Consider the following 20,846-nt stretch of genomic DNA (forward strand, 5'->3'; position numbering starts at 1 on the left):
CTTGCGTTACTTCAGAACTGAGGTAGTTAAGAGTTTGTGTGTCTCATCCATCCCCCTCTTTCTCTGTCACATGTTCACGATGGTCAAGGTGTCAAAGCCTCTGTCAGCCTCTTTCCTTGAGGACTGTGAATAAGTAGGGTCCCTACCTTACCAGACATGTAATGAAAGCTGGAAATAAATTTGTGGAATTAAATCACTGACATTTGGAGGTTTGTTTGTTGCAGCAGCCGGCAGCTAATTACATGGATACTCAGGCTGCGTTCATATCCCTGGATGTACTCTGTCTTGCACATTCATTCCTCTGTACAAATGCTCTTTTCCCTGATTCCCAGGACTCTTGGTTCGCGCCCTTTTTACTGCAGACCTGGAGGTGTGGTGTGTATGATGGGTGTTTACATGCTTAGAGGCTATTTTATCAGTTACATACAAATTTAGTATTTTTTTCTTCCTAGTTTATTGGCATTTTATTCATTATGCAGTATGTAGTGATGCTTCTTGCCTTAAAGTCTAATTTGTATTATATTAGTTTAGCTTCACTGATTTTCTTTTAGTTAGTTTGTAGAGTATGTCTTTTACAACCTTTAACATACCTGTATCCTTATATTTCAGATTTTTTAAAGCAGTAATGAGTTGCTTTTAAAAAACCAATCTGGGGGGCTTCCCTGGTGGTACAGTGGTTAAGAATCTGCCTGCCAATACAGGGGACACGGGTTCGAGCCCTGGTCTGGGAAGATCCCACATGCTGTGGAGCAACTAAGCCTGTGAGCCACAACTACTGAAACCTGTGCACCTAGAGCCCGTGCTCTGCAACAAGAGCAGCCACCGCAATGAGAAGCCTGTGCACTGTAACAAAGAGTGGCCCCTGCTTGCCACAACTAGAGAGCCCGTGTGCAGCAATGAAGACCAAACACAGCCAGAAATAAATAAATTAAAACAAACAAACAAACAAACCAATCTGGGACTTCCCTTGTTGTGCAGTGGTTAAGAATCCGCCTGCCAATGCAGGGGACATGGGTTTGAGCCCTGGTCTGGGAAGATCCCACATGCCGCAGAGCAACTAAGCCAGTGCACCACAACTACTGAGCCTGTGCTCTAGAGCCCACGAGCCTAGAGCTCGTGCTCTGCAACAAAGAGAAGCCACTGCAATGAGAAGTCTGCACTGCAACAAAGAGTAGCCCCCACTCGCCACAACTAGAGAAAGCCCGCATGCAGCAACGAAGACCCAATGCAGTGAAAAATAAATTTATTTAAAAAATAAATAAATAAAAATAAACAATCTTTGTTTTTTAATAGAGGTATTTAGTCCACTTATATTTAAAAGAGGCACTTATACTTTTGAGTTTCAAAATATCATGCTAGTATTTGTTTTCTATTTCTCCCACAGATTCTACGTTCCTTTTTTCTCCTTTTAAACCTTTTTTGGATTGTTTTTATTATTCCATATTTCTCTGCATTCACTTATTTTACATATATATAAACAAAAATAGTTTTAAATTATATATATATATATAATTATGTATATTTTTAAAACTGTTTTTCCACGACTGCCATGGTGATTACAGCATGCATCCTTGACTTGTTAAATTTTAATATAAATTAATTCTTTTACAGCTTTCTGAACAATACAAGAATCTTAAAATATTTTAATTCCATTTATCTGCTCCCACACCGTGTGCCATTTTTGTGGTGTGTTTTAATTCTCTATATGTCTAAAGCTCCGCTAGACATTGTTGCTTTATATAGTTATTGTTCACTTATTTTTACCTATATAGTTACTCTTTCCATTGTTATTCATTCCTTCCTCATATTCATACTTCCTTTTGAGCTTATTTGCATTCTGCTTGAAAAATTCCCTCTAATATTTCTTTTAGTGTGGGTCTGTGGATGAATAACATTCTTCAGATTTTGATTGTCTGAAAACTTATGTATTTTTCTTTCATTTTTGAATGATATTTTCACTGGGTATAGAATTTTAGATTAACTGTTATTTTCTTTCCACACTTTAAAGATAACATTCCATCATCTTCTGGATTTTAGCATTTATATTGTTGAGTCTGTTGTTAGTCTTAATGTTGCTCTTATGGAGGTAATATATCTTTCTTTCCTAATTGCCTTTAACAATTTTTCTTCGTTTTTCGTTTTCAGCAGTTTTCCCATGAAGTGCTTAGGTGTGATTTTCTTTGCATTTATCCTGCTTGGGATTGAGTATATGTCTTTCATCAATCTTAGAAAATTTTTAACTACTCTATTGTCAAATATTACTTCTTTCCCATTTTCTCTCTCCTATCTTTCTAGGACTCTAATTTTTTGTATGTAGGCATTTTCATCATGTCCCATATGTCTATCCCTCTCTTCTTGATATTTTTCATTCTTTTCTTTCTCTGAATACTTCAGTATGGATATTATATACTGATCTATCTTCCAGCTCCTTAATCCTAAAATGAGCTGTGTCTAATCTGATGTTAGGTCCATTTATTGTGTTAAATACATTATTGTATTTTTCAGTCCTGGGATTGCAATTACATTCCTTTGTAGAATATCCAGGTTTGGAGATTACCTAGCACTCTACCACAATCCCAATACAAAATCTTGTTGTTCTACACAGATCTACCTCATTCAGTTAAATGAATGAAAAAAAAATCTCAGTTTTGTTCAAGCCAGTTTTAGTTGGGTTTCCAGTTACATACAACTGAAAATTCTTAGCTGAAAGTATTGAGATATCTCTCTTCATGATGCCAAGATTGTTGCAGCAGCTCCAGATGTCAAATGCAGACATGATTTAGAGAAGAAGTGGGATGTTGCCTCATGCACCTCTTTTTATTAGGAGGGAAAACACTTTCTAGAATCCCCAATCAGAAGACCTGGGTTGTATCACATGTCCATGCCTAAGGTGACCCTGACACATTGGAATGGGATGAAAATGCTTAGCCAGTAACAGTCTTTGCTTATCCTTGAATTTGGTGAGTGGTCCATCTTCTCTGAGCAAAGGACTACAGTACATGAACATCCAGACAAAACTGGGGCTCCCTCAGCAATTAAAAATATGAGAGGATGGGCTTCTCTGGTGGCGCAGTGGTTGGGATTCCGCCTGCCAATGCAGGGGACACGGGTTCGTGCCCTGGTCCGGGAAGATCCCACGTGCTGCAGAGCGGCTGGGCCTGTGAGTCATGGCCACTGGGCCTGCGCATCCGGAGCCTGTGCTCCGCAACGGGAGAGGCCACAACAGTGAGAGGCCCGCGTACTGAAAAAAAAAAAAAAAAAAATATATATATATATATATATATATATATGAGAGGAGCAAGGTCTTAGGTAGATAATCAATGCTGCTTACCTCACTAACAGATACACATTTATTTTCTGTAAAAAGATGTGTGTGTGCACGTGTGTGTGTGTGCGTGTGTATAGAAAATATCAGGGAGGGTACGTATCAGTGTGTTAACATGGTTTAAATTTTGAAATGGGACTATATGGGATGGAATGCATGGATATTTTCACTTTTTACTTAAAATATTTTTATTAGTGTATGTTACTTTGGTCACTTAAAAAGGATGAAAATTCCCTGGCAGTCCAGTGGTTAGGACCTGGTGCTTTCACTGCCAGAGGCCCTGGTTTAGTCCCTGGTCAGGAAACTAAGATCCCACAAGCCATGCGGTGCAGCTAAAAATAAATAAATAAACAAATAAATTTAAAAGGACTGCTTCAGTCTTAAAATGGGCTGCTCAGAAATGGAACTAGGATTTAAACAAAAACACAGTCAGAAGCATATGTTGGTGGATCCCATTCCCGGGTCTGGCCCCTAGTATGGCCACTCAGGTGCCAGTAACAGGTTTATCCTCACTGGGGATTTGGAGGCACAAGGCTCTCGGAACCTGATGTCATCAAATATTTAAACCATCCAACTTCCCTTCTCTCACACTCTCAAAGCAGGCTTCACATCATAAATTGGCTTCCTGTGCACATTTTCCTACAGGGGAAGAATTTGCTGGACGTGGCAATGTGAGCATTCTGGTCCCTTTGGTAGTTGCATTTCTCATCGTATATTAATCCACTGGTTCTTTGGCTCAGATAGCAAGCTAAGAGCTGAGTTACTATGATCTACTTCCCAACCCCCCCACCCCACCCCCAGCATATAGGCTCTCTCTTAATGCTGTTAAGGTGAGGTTTATGAGCTTGGACCAGGATGAATTCACAAAGGTAAATGTCACCTCTGAGGCCACTTGGCAGCCGGCTAGCCAGCTTGCCCTGATGACACTCCTGTCTCTTCAAGCACATCTCCTTCAGGCTCCTGTGCTTTCTAGCCACATTCATGTCAGCCAGCTGTCTCTTTCTTTATCCTTCATTCTGTCTTTTCCTCTATGACTGTCTCTCTAATTCTATTGCTCTCTCTTCCTACCTCACCACCCAACCTTCTTTTATCCTTTCCTTTCTTCTTTCTGTTTTTCACCTTAATTAACTATGGACTTGAATAATAAAATATACCAGAAATATGCACCAGGAACTGCGCTGGGCCATACATATAAATATATTTTGACCTCACAGTAACTTTGAAAGTGTTTTTATCTCTATTTTACAGAAGGGAAAGTAGAGGCTCATAAAAGCTAAGCAGATGTGTTTGATAATTTAAAGTTTTACTGCTTAATTTTCAAAGTCAATAAATTTAAAGTTTCTCACTGCTGTGGCCTCTCCTGTTGCGGAGCACAGGCTCCGGACGCGCAGGCTCAGCGGCCATGGCTCACGGGCCCAGCCGCTCCGCGGCACGTGGGATCTTCCCGGACCGGGGCACAAACCCCTGTCCCCTGCATCGGCAGGCAGACTCTCAACCACTGCGCCACCAGGGAAGCCCCAATTTAAAGTTTTATATTTGCTTTATCTTAGGCAATAAAATTTGAATATTATTTTTGCCTGTGAGTCTATTGCCCTAGAAAAAAGATCACCTTAGCTCTGTTTATTTCTTTCTTAGGCTGGAGAGTGGGAGATGGAATGGAAGAGGAAAGAGACAAACTGGAGATGTTTCTTTGAGCAGCAGGGCTCCCCACTGCTTTTGGCACCCTTCCTCTCCTCTTTCTTGAGGGCAGGGCTTGGCCTTGATTCCTCTGGAGCAATCTTAGTCTTCGTCATGAAGGAGATGACCTTCTCTGTTCAGCCAGGACGAATGTACTTCCTGTATCTGTGCAAAAGGAATAGATCAAATTTTCAGCCACCAGCTATGTAACTTTCAATAACTTGGAGATGGAGGTTGCAGTAAAGTTGGATCTGCTCCCTGGAAGACCACTTCTCTATATTTGGATGTTGAACTAAACTTCTCAGCTCCAGCAGGTGTTTCCTCAGCATGCTGGAGGTAGTGAGGTAAAAGTAGAGAGAAGCACCCCTGCCATCATTACCTCATATGGGGTTTGAGAGGAGTAGAAGAGAAAACTGGAATTTTGGGTTTTTTTTAATGCTCAGAATTGAATTCAGTTTATTTTATTTCATTATCAGCTTTAGAACTATTTCAAGAAATTGTGTATTATCCAAAAAACATCACTTCAACATTATATCCTAATAAAGCACACCACTGCTCTCTGTGACTAACCAAAATTACCTATGACAACTTACATGGCCTAATTTTAGAGGATCCGCAATCTCTTCTCTTCCACCTTAGTCTCATTCTGGTCAGGTACTTGTAATGTAGTTTTATTATCACATTTCAATTGTGAAACAATGAAATTTCCAAACAAATATCCCACAGAACTACCATTTTTCTAATTAAAATGTTACACTATTATGGTTGCTTCTCACATCCAATATTTACCCCATATTCAAGTTTCTGATAAATCAACTGTAAGTTGAAATTCTGTTTCTGAGGCATTTCCCGGTATACTACGCAGTGCATTTGAAAAGATATTATATTTAGTCTATAATAATTATCTTTTAAGCATCTCTATATAATTAACAACCATTCAAAAAGAAAGTGCAAATGAAGGAGAACAAAAACTGGGTTCCAGGCACCTACACTCTTATTCCAGGGAATAAGGCTGATTGTCTCCTGGAGACTCGAATATTTGGATCTTGGTTATAGGCTGGAGGGGCAGGCAGAGAATCAGCGCAGCAGCAGAGAAGTCCCAGGTCCGGTTGAAAATGGAGGCTCCAGACCCTGGTAGGTTCAGCACCACGGACAGAAACAAGACTGCCGCTGGCCCTCGGGCTCATAATTAAGCACCAAGGTCAGAACCCCCTGCAGCCCGCGCCCCCCCACCACCCCCCCCAGCCCCGCGCTTGCTATTCCAGGGAGGAATCTAACCTGGTCCCTGGTTGACTGGCCCCTAGCACGTAAAGTTCGCAGTAAACCACAGTTTAGTTTCCATCTAAAGCCCTCCAGAATTTCTACAGTGAGGTGTCTATTCCGCAGCCTCCTGGTGAGAGTAGAGTTGCCTTGGAGCAACTCTTATTAAGATCCGGCTGATTTGCATATATCCGCATACACTGGGGCTTCTCCGTTCTGCTTTTATTATAAGTGAATTGTTCAAACGAAGAAAGAGAAGGTTTATTTCACTCCTTCTTTTCCACTTCTTTCCCTTATTCCTAGGGTCTCAATCTGGTGATTTCCCCGAGGTACCTGCAGGTAGGTGTGTGTTGTAAGAGAGGGTGGGAGCCAGACCATCCTATGTGGTTTTCCCCAGATAATTTCCCTCATCTGTTTGCCTTCTGAATGATCCTTGTGAGAATCATAGGGAGTCTGCATTTTGTTTTAGCAAATGGTCAGAACCTCTGGGCTGAAGTCCCTGGAGCTCAGGAACTGAAGAAAACATGGCTGGAGCTTTAGAGACTCCAAAGAGGAAGGGACCCCGTTTTGAAGAGAGGGATGAGGGGTGGTTGAGTGAGGACTCCTTTTGAAATGAAAGGAGTCCTGGGTCTCCAAGCAGCTTCTAAAAATACCTTCTCCCAGCGCTGGGGGAAGGGGGAGGGGAAAATCGAGCGTGCGGAGAATAAAGATGGGAAGGAGGTGGGAGTGTAAGAGCCCTTCTTCAGGTAGATCTGATTTCAGAGCCTCCGCCTGCATTCAAGGGCCAGCAGGATGCCACATCTCCTTCTGCTTCCTCAGCGAGCTTCAGTCTTCTGCTGTGTCCGAGCCTCAGTCCCTCCTGATGACCTTTCTTTCTATGGGCAAAGGAGCTCAATTCCTCCCAGTCACTATTCCTATTGCTGCTGTCCAGCGACCATGTCTGTGAGCGAGGAAGTGTGCTTGTACACATACCACACACACACACACACACAGAAGTGACATATGAAAGTGCCTTGTAAATGACCAGTGCTCCATGATGCCAGAAATTTTCATTCGATTTGGTGCTCAGAGAGGTATGGATTGTGGTAGAGACAGTGTGATTCACCCAGGTATCCTCAGCACAGAGCATGGCACCCAGTAACTGTTGGCTGAAGAGGGGTGGAATATATATATACAAGATGCACAGACATCCAGGCCATGCAGGACTCACATTCATTCTCAAGGTTTCTCCGGCTACTATAGCCTCTAGAGGAGAGGGGTTGCGTCCCCCAAGAAGAGAGCTCTGTAAAGCCACAGGGTGGGTGGAGCTTTCTCCGCTCAAGTTCAGTCCAGATGGTGGCGCTCGACAGCCGCCTCCCTCATCCTGGAGGGCCCCAGCCCTTCCCAGCATCAATGCCTTAAACCCTCAGCTAGCACGTAAATGACCTTCACTAGATAGAGGTCGTGCTCCACGTTTCCTTTCGCTTCTTCAGCGCTGGGTGAACTCTGCGAGGATTGCTCCTCCTCTCGCTGATGCCTGGGAGTCCGGCCGCTGCGCTCCTCGCCAGTCCCCTGGGGCGGGCGGAGGGGGATTATGGGGGGGGGGGGGACTCCAGGCTCTTAGCAGGCTGGGGAAAGGGGTGGTTGTGGAGAGCGCTGCCTGTGTCCTGGCAGCAGGAGCAGGAACCTGAGGAACCGGTAGTTCACGCAAAATCTATCACCGCCGGTCCTGGCGTCCACATGGTTTCCCAGCCTCGGAAGAGCTGCTGGTAGGGTGGGACTCTGTCTGCCACTTTACTCTCCTTTCTCGAGTAGCTCTCGAGGTCGGGCTTGGCCTCTTCCTCCAGCCGCTGAGTGTGTGTGTGTGTGTGTGTGTGTGTGTGTGTGTGTGTGTGTGTGTGTGAAGAGGGCGGGGAGAAAGGGGGCGGGGTGGAGCCACGAGATACGAGAAGCCGCAGACACTGGAAGAAACCGAGGGCTGGGAGATAGAGGAGCTTCCCAGAGCTTGGGGTCAGGATACCAGGCTTCAAAACCTCCTGCAAGTCCTAGGTACAAGGGGTCTTCCAGGTTAGCTCTGAGGCTGCAAGTGTCGTTGCCTCCCAGAGGTTCGCTCCTCTTTAAGCCACGCCCACATCGCCTACTTCTCAGGAATGAGAGGCTAAGGTTCAGCGCTCTGGGCCACCAACGTCAGCTCATCCCCCTCCCCATGAGCCCAAATGGCTCTCAGCGCTGCCCCACCCCCACGGTTTGGGGACTGGCGGGACCCCTTCCTTCCCCCGCCTCCAATTCGCTGATCCGCCCCTGGCCTCTGAAACTCCACCCCTCCACCTTCTGCTGGCGGGGATTGGTGGACTTCCCGCGGCGGTGCATAATGCTTGGTCCCCATGGATGTTGGTCACCGGCGAGATCCCGCCCCCCGCCGGCGCTGGGGTCTGGGGGCACTGCTCAGCGGTGCTGGGGCTGGCGCGGCTCGAGCCGCCGCCGCACTGACAGCTTGGTTTGCGGACCATGGAGACCGGCGTCGGCCCACATCCGCTGCGCCTGTTCATCTGCCTGATGCCGCTCTGTCTCGCCTTGCTTTTGGGACCAGGGAGGCCCGGGACCGCCGAGGAAGGTGAGGAGACTGGGGGCTGTTCTTGGAGCCTGGGATGCCAAAATACAGGAGGCTGGAGAGCTGGGGTGCTGGGAGAAGGAGTCGTATGGAGAGACTGGAGTCGGTATTGGGGTTTGAAGCAAGCGGGCAGCGGGAAGCAAAGAACTGGAGACACGGAGGGAAAGGTGGCTAAACAACGGAGAAGAGAGGAGCATTGAGGAGCTTGGGGACTGGAGACCCGGGAGGCTGGGGAAGAAAGAGACCAGGAACCGTGGGAGCCAGAGGCGGCGGTTCAGGGGCCGGTGAGACGGACAGGCTGAGCAATTGGATGTGGGAGGTGTGGGGGCAGGGAGATGCGGAGGTGAGATCAGAGTACGGGGAGACGGGATGGAGCCCGAACGGCGGGGGGCTAGGGGACCACTGCGTGGCGAACAGGAGGTAGAGCGCTGGTGCCGCGGCGGGGGCGCGGGGTCTGGAGGCGAGGGTGGCGGGGCGCGGGTGGGGGCCGGGGTGTGTCTGGGTCCGGGAGCTGCCCGACGTGCTGACCAGGAAGCTGTCCGCAGTGCTGATTTTGAAGCGTAGACTAACCAGCGCTATCCGAGTTGCCGGGTTTGGGGCTGCCCACTAGGCCAGAGCCCGCATCTTGCCTAGATTTGGGGGAGCTGTACCCTCAGTTGAATCCAGAGGAGTAATATCCAGGTGCAGAATCCGGAGGAGCTGGAATCTGAGGCGTTGGCCTCGGGGTTGGTCGGGGCGCTGGATCTCTGATGCTCTCCAATATGCAATTCTGATGTGCTGTAAGTTATACCGAAATCGGGAAGCTGTCAGCGGTCCTGCCCATTGTCGCTGACGCGTCTGGGACCAACACTCTTAAAGGTCTCACCTTGGAGCCCCACCCCCTTGCTTAAGCTCCAGATGAGGAATCTTCCAAGATTTGGGGATGACCTGGGCTCCTGTCTCTGAGTTGCTGCTGTGCTGTCCAAACCAGTGCTTCTTGGGACGGATGCTGAGAGCGGAATCCAGACTGCTGGTCAGATGCCTTCTGGGGGAAGAAAGTGACTTCAAGCCTCTCTGGTATAGAAGGGGCCATGGCTTTATATATTAAAGGAACCCTGACAGTCTTCCAAAGGGCAGTAGAGGTGACAGCCCCTGGGAAAGGGGCTGGCTGAGGAGATGAGAGGTTTTTATCTCTGTTGCTGCTGGCAGGGTCTCTCTATTTGTTTTCCCCAGAGGCCTTGGGAGTCAAACTAAAAAGGTTCAAGTCTTTTCCATCCCTGGTGACCCCAGACCTCAGAAGAACACCCAAGTATGAGTGAATTCAGGGATATATACAGGAATCCTCTGATATGCTCACTTTCTCCCTCTTCTTGACACTCAGTTATAATTTAGGGAACCTGGGAAGGCGGGGGGGGGATCACTGATCCCCCATTTAAAAGCCAGTCTTATGGTACTTGTCATGGATTCTGTGCCAGGCTGAATAATGACTCCCCAAATATTTCCATATCCTAATACCCAGAATCTGTGTATATTATCATAAATGGCAATAGACTTTGCAGATGTGGTTAAGGATCTTGAGTTGGAGAGATTACCCTGGATTATATGGGTGGCCCAGTTGTCATCACAATGGTCTTTATAAGAGGGACACAGGGTCAGTCAGAATCAGAGGAGAAGGCAATGTGATGACAGAAGCAGAGATTGGAATGGTGTGTTTTGAAGATGGAGGAAGGGGCCACAAGCCAAGGAATCCAGGTGTGGCCACTAGAAGCTGAAGAAGGTAAGGAAATGGATTCTCCCCGTTGAGCCTCCAGTGTTGCCGACACCCTCACTTTAGACCAGTGAGACCGATTTTCAACTTCTGACACCCAGAAATGTAAGAGAATAAAATTTTGTTGTTTTAAGCCACTGTTTGTGGTAATTTGTCACAGCAGCCACAGGAAACTAATACAGGCTCCCTCCCTAATCATCGTGGCTACCTTTATTTAGACTAGAGCTACTCACACTTCCTCGTGGGGAGGTATGGAGTGGAAAAACCGTGTCTGTGTCCTTCACCACATTCTCTGTTTCCTCAGTTAGCTTTTTTTTTTTTTGGCCACGCTGCAAGGCTTAGTTGCCCCACCAGGAATTGAACCTGGGCCCTCGGCAGTGAAAACACAGAGTCCTAACCACTGGACCGCCAGGGAATTCCCTCCGTTAGCAAATTTAAAGTGAACTCGCCAAAGAATCTCATACTCCTGAACTTCTGGCTTTCTGACACTTCTATTCTCCCCTCTCTCTAGTCACCCTCCTGGATTCCAAAGCCTCCCAGGCTGATCTGGGCTGGACTGCACTGCCGAGTAATGGGGTAAGTGTAAACCTTTCCTTCCCTGTCCCAAGGAGCCTCTGGTGGTCCAGGATTCAGTCCCTTTATCTCCCCATGGTTACATCAGATCGAAATGGTCCTCAGAGCATGTGGTCTCCAGCAGCCCTGGCTTCAAGCCAAAGTGACCTATTAGAAAACGTTGAGTCTTCAGTCAGACAGAAAAAGCAAGAAGACAACTGACTGTGTCTAGGAACAGAAACGTGGCATCTGGATGGAGCCAGTGCTGGATGGTGCCTTGCACCCAATAAATCCAGCAAAAAGTGCTGTTGATCGATAGATTGACAGAACAAGCAAGACTTGGAATCCTAAAAGAGGCTTGGAAACTTGCGGTAGTGGTGGGGAGATGTGGCAGTGTGACGGCAGTTTGGTGTTGTGGAAAGGCACTGGTGGAGAGCCAGGAGACTCCTTTCCTAGCTCTGCTACTAACCCGACGTGTATATCCACTCAAGTCACCATTCTCTGGAGCCTCAGTTTCCCCGTCAGTTGGACTCAGTTGTCTCCAACGTTTCTCCCAGCTCTGCGTCTTATAATTTCAGGGTTGTGTATAGAGAAGGAGGGGAGAAGAGAATGCAAAATGATGGGGAAAGGGGGTTTCAGCCCGAGTCACCGCCAGGGCTCGACCTCTTGGGGGCGCCTTGGCTCTGAGCTGCCCACATCTTTGTTCTCCTCCCCAGTGGGAGGAGATCAGCGGCGTGGACGAGCACGACCGTCCCATTCGCACCTACCAGGTGTGCAACGTGCTGGAGCCCAACCAGGACAACTGGTTGCAGACTGGCTGGATCAGCCGCGGGCGCGGGCAGCGCATCTTCGTGGAGCTGCAGTTCACACTGCGCGACTGCAGCAGCATCCCTGGAGCCGCCGGCACTTGCAAGGAGACTTTCAACGTCTACTATCTGGAAACCGAGGCCGATCTGGGCCGTGGGCATCCCCGCCCAGGCGGCAGCCGGCCCCGCAAGATCGACACGATCGCGGCGGACGAGAGCTTCACGCAGGGCGACCTGGGCGAGCGCAAGATGAAGCTGAACACAGAGGTGCGAGAGATCGGTCCGCTGAGCCGGCGGGGTTTCCACCTGGCCTTCCAGGACGTGGGCGCATGCGTGGCGCTGGTCTCTGTGCGCGTCTACTACAAGCAGTGCCGCGCTACAGTGCGGGGTCTGGCGGCGTTCCCAGCCACCGCAGCCGAGAGCGCCTTCTCCACGCTGGTGGAGGTGACCGGAACGTGCGTGGCGCACTCAGAAGGGGAGCCCGGCAGCCCCCCGCGCATGCACTGCGGCGCCGATGGTGAGTGGCTTGTGCCCGTGGGCCGCTGCAGCTGCAGTGCGGGATTCCAGGAACGTGGTGACATCTGTGAAGGTATCCAGCGCACTGGGGGGTGTGGTGTGGGAGTGTAGCGCGCAGGTGGCAGTTGGGAGAGAGAGTGTCCTAGATGAAAGAGGCAGGGTGGGGAGTGCGGAAGCCACGGGATGTGGAGCCGGGAGTCCAGACATTTTGCGGTGCTTCCAGTGGGTCCAGCCAGAATCGGTGAGTGAAGTTAATGGGAGGTGAATTTGACTCCATATAAGGGGGCATCAGGACCTATATTTTAGGCACCATGATAAGCACCTCACACGGGCCTTCTCATTTATTCACAGCAATAAAGTCATCATTATTCCTATTTTGCAGATGAGGAAACAGAGGCTCAGAGAGATTAACACCTCACTTGCAGTTAGGAAGTGGGGAACTGGGATTTGAATCCAGATTTGCCCAACTCTCAAGTTCTTTCTACTACACCATGCTGACTCCCCTGTGCATAAGGAAGAATGTTACAGTAGGCCAACTCTATTAGCTAGGGGCCAGTGGAGTTGGTTGCATTATACGGAGTGAGCTCCCTGTCACCGACAATATGCAAGTCAGAGGCTGGCAGGGGGATTCTTTTTAAATTTTCTTTAAATTAATTAATTTATTTATTTTTGGCTGCATTGGGTCTTTGTTGCTGCGCTCAGGCTTTCTTTAGTTGCAGTGAGCAGGCGCTACTCTTCGTTGCGGTGCGCGGGCCTCTCACTGTGGTGGCCTCTCCCACTGTGGAGCATGGGCTCCAGGCTCGCGGGCTTCAGTAGTTGTGGCTCATGGGCTCCAGAGCGCAGGCCCAGCAGTCGTGGTGCACGGGCCTAGTTGCTCTGCGGCATGTGGCATCTTCCCAGACCAGGGCTCAAACTCGTGTTCTCTGCACTGGCAGGCAGACTCGTAACCACTGCACCACCAGGGAAGCCCAAGCAGGGGGATTCTTGAGTTGGAGAGAGAGACTGGGAGGTTGCACTGGATGACTACTAAGATCACATCCAACTCTCTGAACTAGAATCACTGCACCCCCTGGGGCAGAGCCTCCATGTTGGGGGTTCTTTTGGACTCTCTGGTCTGTGGGGCACCAGGAACAGATCTCTCCTTCTCTCTCCTATCTGCATCTGGAGGACTGAACGGACTGGGGTAGAGAACACAGGACGTGGATGGACATATCAAATTGATGGTGTCCATGATACGTTCAAGTGGAGGTAGCTAGAAAGTGGGTCTGGAGCTCAGCAACAGAGAGATAGATGCGACTTGAAGCTACAAGTGTGGTTGGGACAGACCAGGGAGAATGTGTGGGGTATGAAGCAAGAGGGCCAATGATGAACTCTCACAGAACAGCATTGTACGAGGGGAAGTGGAAGAAATGGAGGCCGTAAAAAAGACTGCAAGGCAGTGATCAGAGGCTGGGGGAGAGTGTGATTTCATGGCAGCCAAGGGCGATGGAGGTACCCAGAAACGAATGGCCTGCAGTGTTGGCGAGCAGTCAGATAAGGCGAGGATTGGCCAGTGTCTGCCTGGTGGCCCTGGTAAGAGCAGCGTCAGCTGAGTGATGGAGAGAGCAACCAGCTGCAGTGGACTGAAGGACGAAGGCAGCTGAGGAGCTAGAGTCGGGGACCGTAAACACTCTCTGGAGGCTGGGTTTGAAAGGGCAGGAGAGGGCCTGGTGTCTTGAGGAGGACATTTGGTGGAGAGAGAATTTTTACTGCAGATGTGAGCCTTGTTTCCACATGAGGGAGGAGCCAGTGGGGTACCAAGTAGGGGGTGGTGGGAGCAGTAGGCCTCGGGGGAAGAAGTATTTTATTACTGATGTGGATCGGAATTGCTGACACATGCTGCTAACAAAAAGCAGACCACGTTTCAGTCAGTTTCATTGTTTTTAAATACTCCACAGACAGTGCCCTACTGCCCACACCCTAAACGGACCGCTTTTATGGCTCCGCTCCCTGTACGGTAACCGGGAAGAGCTAGTAGAGAAGGGAATGACCAGCTGATGGCCTCTCTTCCCGCTGTGAGGTAGGAGAAGGGCATCTGTACCAGTGTACAGTAGAATCCTGGTCTGCCTTATTCACTGCTGTAGCTTCAGAGCCTAGAACGGCACCTGGCTCATATTCGATGCTAAAAAATTGTTGAATGACTGGCTCAGGTGTTGGAGGAGGGGGTTTGGATACACACTCTGGGCAATGAGAAGGGACACACACACACACACACACACACACCCGGGAACCCAATCCCACTTCTGACTTTGTCTGAGACCAGACAAAGGCCATTTGTAATGGCATCAACTCTGCCTTGGGGAGTATGGAGGTGGGGAGGATGCCAGGGAAAGCTTCACAAGGGAGGTGTTATTTTGAACTAGGATTTGGAGGAACATAGCAGTTCACCAGAAGAGAAGGGGTGTAAGATTACAGGACAAGATCCAGAGGTGTGAAAGGAAAAGTTCAGTACGGATGGGTGGGGTGGCTGGCATTGCGGAGCTGTGGGAAGGTTTCAAGAAGGGAAGGAAACGGGCTTCCCTGGTGGCGCAGTGGTTGAGAGTCCGCCTGCCGATGCAGGGGACATGGGTTCGTACCTCGGTCCGGGAAGATCGGGGAGCGGCTGGGCCCGTGAGCCATGGCCGCTGAGCCTGCGCGTCCGGAGCCTGTGCTCCGCAACGGGAGAGGCCACAACAGTGAGAGGCCCGCGTACCGCAAAAAAAAAAAAAAAAAAAAAAAAAGGGAAGGAAGACCCTGCAAGTGCCTTCTGCAGCTATTATAGAGCCCTCTCTAAAGGCAGATGGATGTGGAGGCTTCTCTTTTTTTTTTTTTTTTTTGCGGTACGCGGGCCTCTCACTGTTGTGGCCTATCCCGTTGCGGAGCACAGGCTCCGGACGCGCAGGCTCAGCGGCCATGGCTCACAGGCCTAGCCGCTCCGCGGCATGTGGGATCTTCCCGGACCGGGACACGAACCCGTGTCCCCTGCATCGGCAGGCGGACTCTTAACCACTGCGCCACCAGGGAAGCCCGGAGGCTTCTCTTTTTAGTGACCGTGACTCTTGTTCCTTCTCTCCCAGCCACCAGAGGAATTACTGAAAGACTTGGGGTTTCCCTTGGGGGAAAAATCAGAGTGTATGACTCATGTCTTCAAATCTCTGTAGGACTGCCCTGGAGCAGAGGGACCCAAGCAGACAGGCTAAGCTCTACAGGGCACGTCAATCCTCTGCAATGAGGTGGCATGAGGTGGGTTACAGGCAGGGAGGCTGCTTTGGACTCAACATAAAGGAAGCACTTTCTAACTGCCAGCATTGTTCAGCAGAGGCGGCCTCAGAGGGAGGTTGGCTCCCCATTACCAAGTATCTGAGCAAAGACTGTGGCTACTGCTAGGAAAGCTGCTGGAGGGTGGGCCAGTGGGAGCTGAACTAGATGACCCCTGAAATTCTGACTCCGAAGGAGGCAGGGGCCGGGAGTCAGGAGTCACTTCCTGAGTCTGCCCCTCAATACAACCTCTTTTAAGCAGAGCCTCTCCAAGTAGAAATAAGCAATGCTGTCTCTGATGGGACCACCCACCTCTAGGACCCCAGACACCCACATACACACGGAGAAAAGGAGCCTCCCACATTCTTTCCCTCCTGTGGTGAGGACCCCCCCCACCCCCACCCCGCTCCTGCTCCTGCAAACAGATCCCTCTCTTATTTCACAATGGAGGTGGGCAGGCCATACTTATTGTTCTCATTTGACTGATGGTTTCTCAAGGCCAGAGAGGCACAGGAAGTGGCCGAGCTAACACCGGAACCCAGGTCTCCTGAGTCCCAGCCCGGGTGGCTGTTGCCCACTAGACCGCGATGTTAGCTAGCTCTGTGCTTCATTCTGAAGGCAGACTTCCAAAGCCTCCTGGGCTTTGGAGACCCTGCCCAAAGCTGCCCAAAGCCCAGGACTCTAGGCAACACGGACGCCCCTCCCCCCCAAACCTAAGCCTTCCAGATAATGGGAACCCTCAGCCCTCTGCCCTCTCCTCCCAGACAGGGAAAGTTCTGAAAGTTCTTCCCAAGTGCTATAGTCTGCATTCCTTCTTCTGTACTATGTCTTCTTGGGGCTGGAGAGCAGCCAGCCTTCCACAAGCAGCTAAACCAGAGGAGAGGGATAGAGAAGTCCTGGCGGGGGCAGGGAAGCAGGTGAGGACCACCCAAGCTCTGAGAGGAGGGCCAAGAGCCATTGCTTCCCTCCCTGGCCCAGCTGGTGAGGAATTTTTTAAAGTGGATGCTTAGCTGTTTCCACTTCAGGCCTGAGTTGGAGGAAGAGTGATTAGTACCATTATTGTATAACTGTTGTCTGTACTGGGCTAAGCAGTTTGCATGTTTTATCTCAATCTTCCAAGCACCTTTTTGAGGTAGGTATTCTATACAAGGCTCAGAGAGGTCACCAACTTGCCCAAGGCCACACAGCAAATAAGTGGTGCGACTCAGCTGCAAATCCAGGTTGTTTAGATATAAAAGCCTTTGCTCTTAACCATTGACTTCTGGGGGAGGTGAGAGAAGCAAAGTAACTGAGGAGGTGCCAAGGCTAGAACCAGGGAACTTTCACTGTCCCTCTCCTCTCTCCACCTGGCTGGCTCCACTTTCAAATGGGAACCAAGTGCGTCAGTAGAGGATTTATGATGCATTAGCCCCCAAATAGTGGAGGTGGGAGGAAGCTCTGACAAGTGTGTGTGTTTGTGTGCGTCAGAGTTTTTGTCTCTGTAACTGGGAGTGTGTGGGTGTCTGTCCTCGGGTAACTGTGGGACACCCCTTCGAGGCCTCTCTCTTCTGTCCTCACATCAAAACCGGAAAGTTTGGTTCCTCTTCTCCCAGCGGGCGTTAGGGCAGCGTGGTGTGGTCGCTCAAACCAGCCGGCTTTGGCTGGAATCCCTCCATTCACTAGCTGTGGGACATTGGGCAAGTTACTTAGCCTCTCTGAGCCTTAGCTCCCTCATTTAAAAAACGAGGATAAAGCACATACCTCACAGGTTGTTAGGAGCATTTAATGAATTACTAAAAGAGAAACACTGCAGTGTTTGCACGTTAAGCGCTTACTAAGGGTTAAATAATACTGCATTGTTCAGTCACGAGCTGCCACCCCCGGGGCGGTGCTGGAGTAGCTGAGACCCCCGCCCCCCACTTCCCCATCACAATTCGAGGAGATAAGGCCCACCACAGTGGGGGCAGTCAGGAAAGCGGGGGGGGGGGGGGGGGGAGGAGCCAGAAGCTGTGGCGGAGCCCCCTCCTCACGCAGTTCCTCCCCACAGCCTGTCCCCCAGGGTTTTACAAGGTGTCCCCGCGGCGGCCCCTCTGCTCGCCGTGCCCGGAGCACAGCCGGGCCCTGGAGAACGCGTCCACGTTCTGCGTGTGCCAGGAGAGCTACGCGCGCTCGCCCAGCGACCCGCCCTCGGCGTCCTGCACCCGTGAGTCCCCCTCCTGAATGCCTTCCGGATGGTGGGTGGGGCGGTCCATAAGGGCGTAATCGAGGCGTTGTGAGGGCAGGGGTTCCACACTCGGGGGCGCCAGGGCGCACGTGGGGGCCAGCGATCCAGACGGCAGAGTGGAGGGAGGGGAGCCTGGGGCGGTGATGGGGCCCGGGGCCCGGGGTTGGAAGAAGCAGGACAACAGAGACAGTCCAGACGGAGGGATGAGGTTAGGCTTGTTGGGGGATCACCGTGTGCGCCGCCTACAACCATCCCCGCCCTCACCTCTCCCAACTTTCCAGCCAGGCGGGGGACTCCCGCCCCTCACACTCTGCATCCCCAACCTCATCCCCTCACTGACATCCTCCCACCCCATCACTGACCGCGCCCCACTCCCACATCCCGCCCCTCACTGCTCCACGCCCCCGTCCCTCCCCCTCACTGCCCCCGCCCCTGACGGCGCCCGCCTCTGTGCCCCCAGGGCCGCCGTCGGCGCCGCGGGACTTGCAGTACAGCTTGAGCCGCTCGCCGCTGGCGCTGCGGCTGCGCTGGCTGCCTCCGGCCGACTCGGGCGGCCGCTCGGACGTCACCTACTCGCTGCTGTGCCTGCGCTGCGGCCGCGAGGACCCGGCGGGCGCGTGCGAACCGTGCGGGCCGCGCGTGGCCTTCGTGCCGCGCCAGGCGGGGCTGCGGGAGCGCGCCGCCACACTGCTGCACCTGCGGCCTGGCGCGCGCTACACCGTGCGCGTAGCCGCGCTCAACGGAGTGTCTGGCCCGGAGGCCGCCGCGGGAGCCACCTACGCGCAGGTCACCGTCTCCACCGGCGCCGGGGGTAAGGCCTTCCGCACCCCGCGCGCCCGCCCGTCCGGCCCACCGCGAGCATCCCCACAGCCCGCAGCCACCCCGGATAAACTGCGATCGCTGGTCTTAAACAAAAATCCCCGACCCTGGCGACCCCCCATCGAGGTCAACCCCCTTCCCGAAGGCCATGGAGGAGAGATTGAGGATACAGGTGACTCTGTGCCTCTGGGCCAAAGAGGTTATGAGTGTTAGTGATTCTGCGGGAGCCAGTGCGTGCTCCTTCTTCTGACCTCGCGGAAAGCCTATGTCCCACATCCAACTCTGCAGTTGCCTTGCCTCTCGTTTCCCGGCAAAAGGGGTGGAAGGTTCCTCAATCTTTTTGCCCTCCCTTCTCAAAAATTTCAGTGGGAACCAGAATCATACCTCCTTCTTTCCTGTCTTAGAAAGAGGGACCCTGTGTGTATCCCTCTGACTTCGTCCCTCGGCCTCTGCAAGGGTTTTGCTGCATTGTCACCCTCTTTCATAGTCCTGGAAAAGAGCAAGGAAGCACGGAGGGTCAGACTGTCAGGGGCGATAGAATTCACTGGTCAACACATAACAGTCACATTTCGGAGTCTGGAATTGGGATGAATAAATGAAGACCTACAATCCTTTTATACTACATCTTCCTCATTCTTGACATTTCCTTTTGATTTGTCTCACACAGCTTCAAGTAATCCTTTAAGTATCCTTTGCAAGAAAGATAATTGAGTGAGTGGTATGGTCTTTTCATATCTGAGAAGATATGTTCCGTTTGTGACTCTGCTTCCCCGTCTGATGGCAGTTGTATTGCAGAATAGTCTGAGGCGAGGGTAATCGTCATTGTTTTGTAGGTGACTTGAATACGAATGTGTACACGCATGGATGTTTGTGTAATTCTTAGGCTACTGGTGAAAATAAACTTTAACCAATATTGACCTCTTTTCATTGAGTTTGGCTAGAACATAGTAAAACTTTGGATCTGCATACCTTTTTTTATTCCTGGAAAATTTTTTTTCAGTTTTTATTTCCAGTTATTACTTTGACTAGAACTTCTAATAACTCTGATCTGTCTCTTAAGACTCTTTCTAAACCTTGAGTTGTACGTCCATTTTCTGATTCTCAAATCTTGTCGCTTCCTTTATCATTTTCAGCTCTTAATCCATTTCCTCTGCCTTTTGGGAGAGATTTCCCAACTTGCCTGATTTTCTGGAACAAAAATTCAGAATAGAAAAAGAAAATGAGCACCCATAATCCTATTATCCAGAGATATACAACTACTAATATCTTGGAGTGTATCCTTCCACATTTTTTTCTATTTCTATATCCATACCTAGAACTATCTACTATAAAACCCCTTTTGTATAATATACGTAACACAAATTTTTATCTGGTATTTCCTGATAATAATCCTGTTTTGATATAGATGGATTTAAAAATCATGTTAAGGAAATACTCTTCTGTTTCCATTTTGTTAATAAAAATACTTTCACTGATTGAGTGCTGCTCTGTGTTTGGCACTGTGCAATATGATTTTCTACATTAATTCATTTAAATCAAATGATAACCATCTTTCAGATGGTGAAACTGAAGTCTGAGAGGCCAAGTGAATTATCCAGTCAGCCAGCTAGTAGTCGAGACCCATCTTTGAACTCAGGTCTCTCTAATACCAAAGCCCTGCTTTTAGCCCCTTGGCCATATAATGCTTTCACTTTTTACTGAACTTTTCAGAAAAATCAGCAATGGATGTTAATTTTACAAAATGCTTCTTGAGCATCTTTCAAGATGACCACGTTTTTTTGTCTTTGACCTTTCGATACGATGAATTCTATTAATGGATTTTTTCAATGTGAGTTCTTTTTGCCTTCCTAGATTATACCCTACTGCAGATGAGTGTGTTATTCTTTTAATATTTGCTGAATTAATTTGCTTATATTTTAATATTTTTTCCATCTACATTTATAAGAGAGAGTAGTTTTTTTTAATTTTAATTTATTTATTTATGGCTGTGTTGGGTTTTCGTTTCTGTGCGAGGGCTTTCTCTAGTTGTGGTAAGCGGGGGCCACTCCTCACAGCGGTGCGCGGGCCCCTCACTA

At 49.8% G+C, this 20,846-nt stretch overlaps 1 protein-coding gene across 1 annotated transcript in view; it reads left to right on the forward strand.

Annotated features, from left to right (window-relative positions):
* Window positions 1-8,749: 8,749 nt before the first annotated feature.
* The window catches only part of EPHA10 (EPH receptor A10), a gene marked incomplete at both ends in the record, with an annotated part of 39,945 nt that continues 27,848 nt past the window's right edge, over window positions 8,750-20,846 (forward strand). The window contains 5 exons of the mRNA XM_082833295.1: window positions 8,750-8,855; window positions 11,111-11,175; window positions 11,868-12,546; window positions 17,776-17,931; window positions 18,413-18,763. Of these exons, the coding sequence (XP_082689421.1) occupies window positions 8,750-8,855; window positions 11,111-11,175; window positions 11,868-12,546; window positions 17,776-17,931; window positions 18,413-18,763 (1,357 nt within the window). The remainder of the gene's footprint in view (window positions 8,856-11,110; window positions 11,176-11,867; window positions 12,547-17,775; window positions 17,932-18,412; window positions 18,764-20,846) is intronic.

This window comes from Leucopleurus acutus (assembly GCF_964270905.1).
Source record: "Leucopleurus acutus genome assembly, chromosome: 2".
Taxonomy (NCBI): Eukaryota; Metazoa; Chordata; class Mammalia; order Artiodactyla; family Delphinidae; genus Leucopleurus; species Leucopleurus acutus.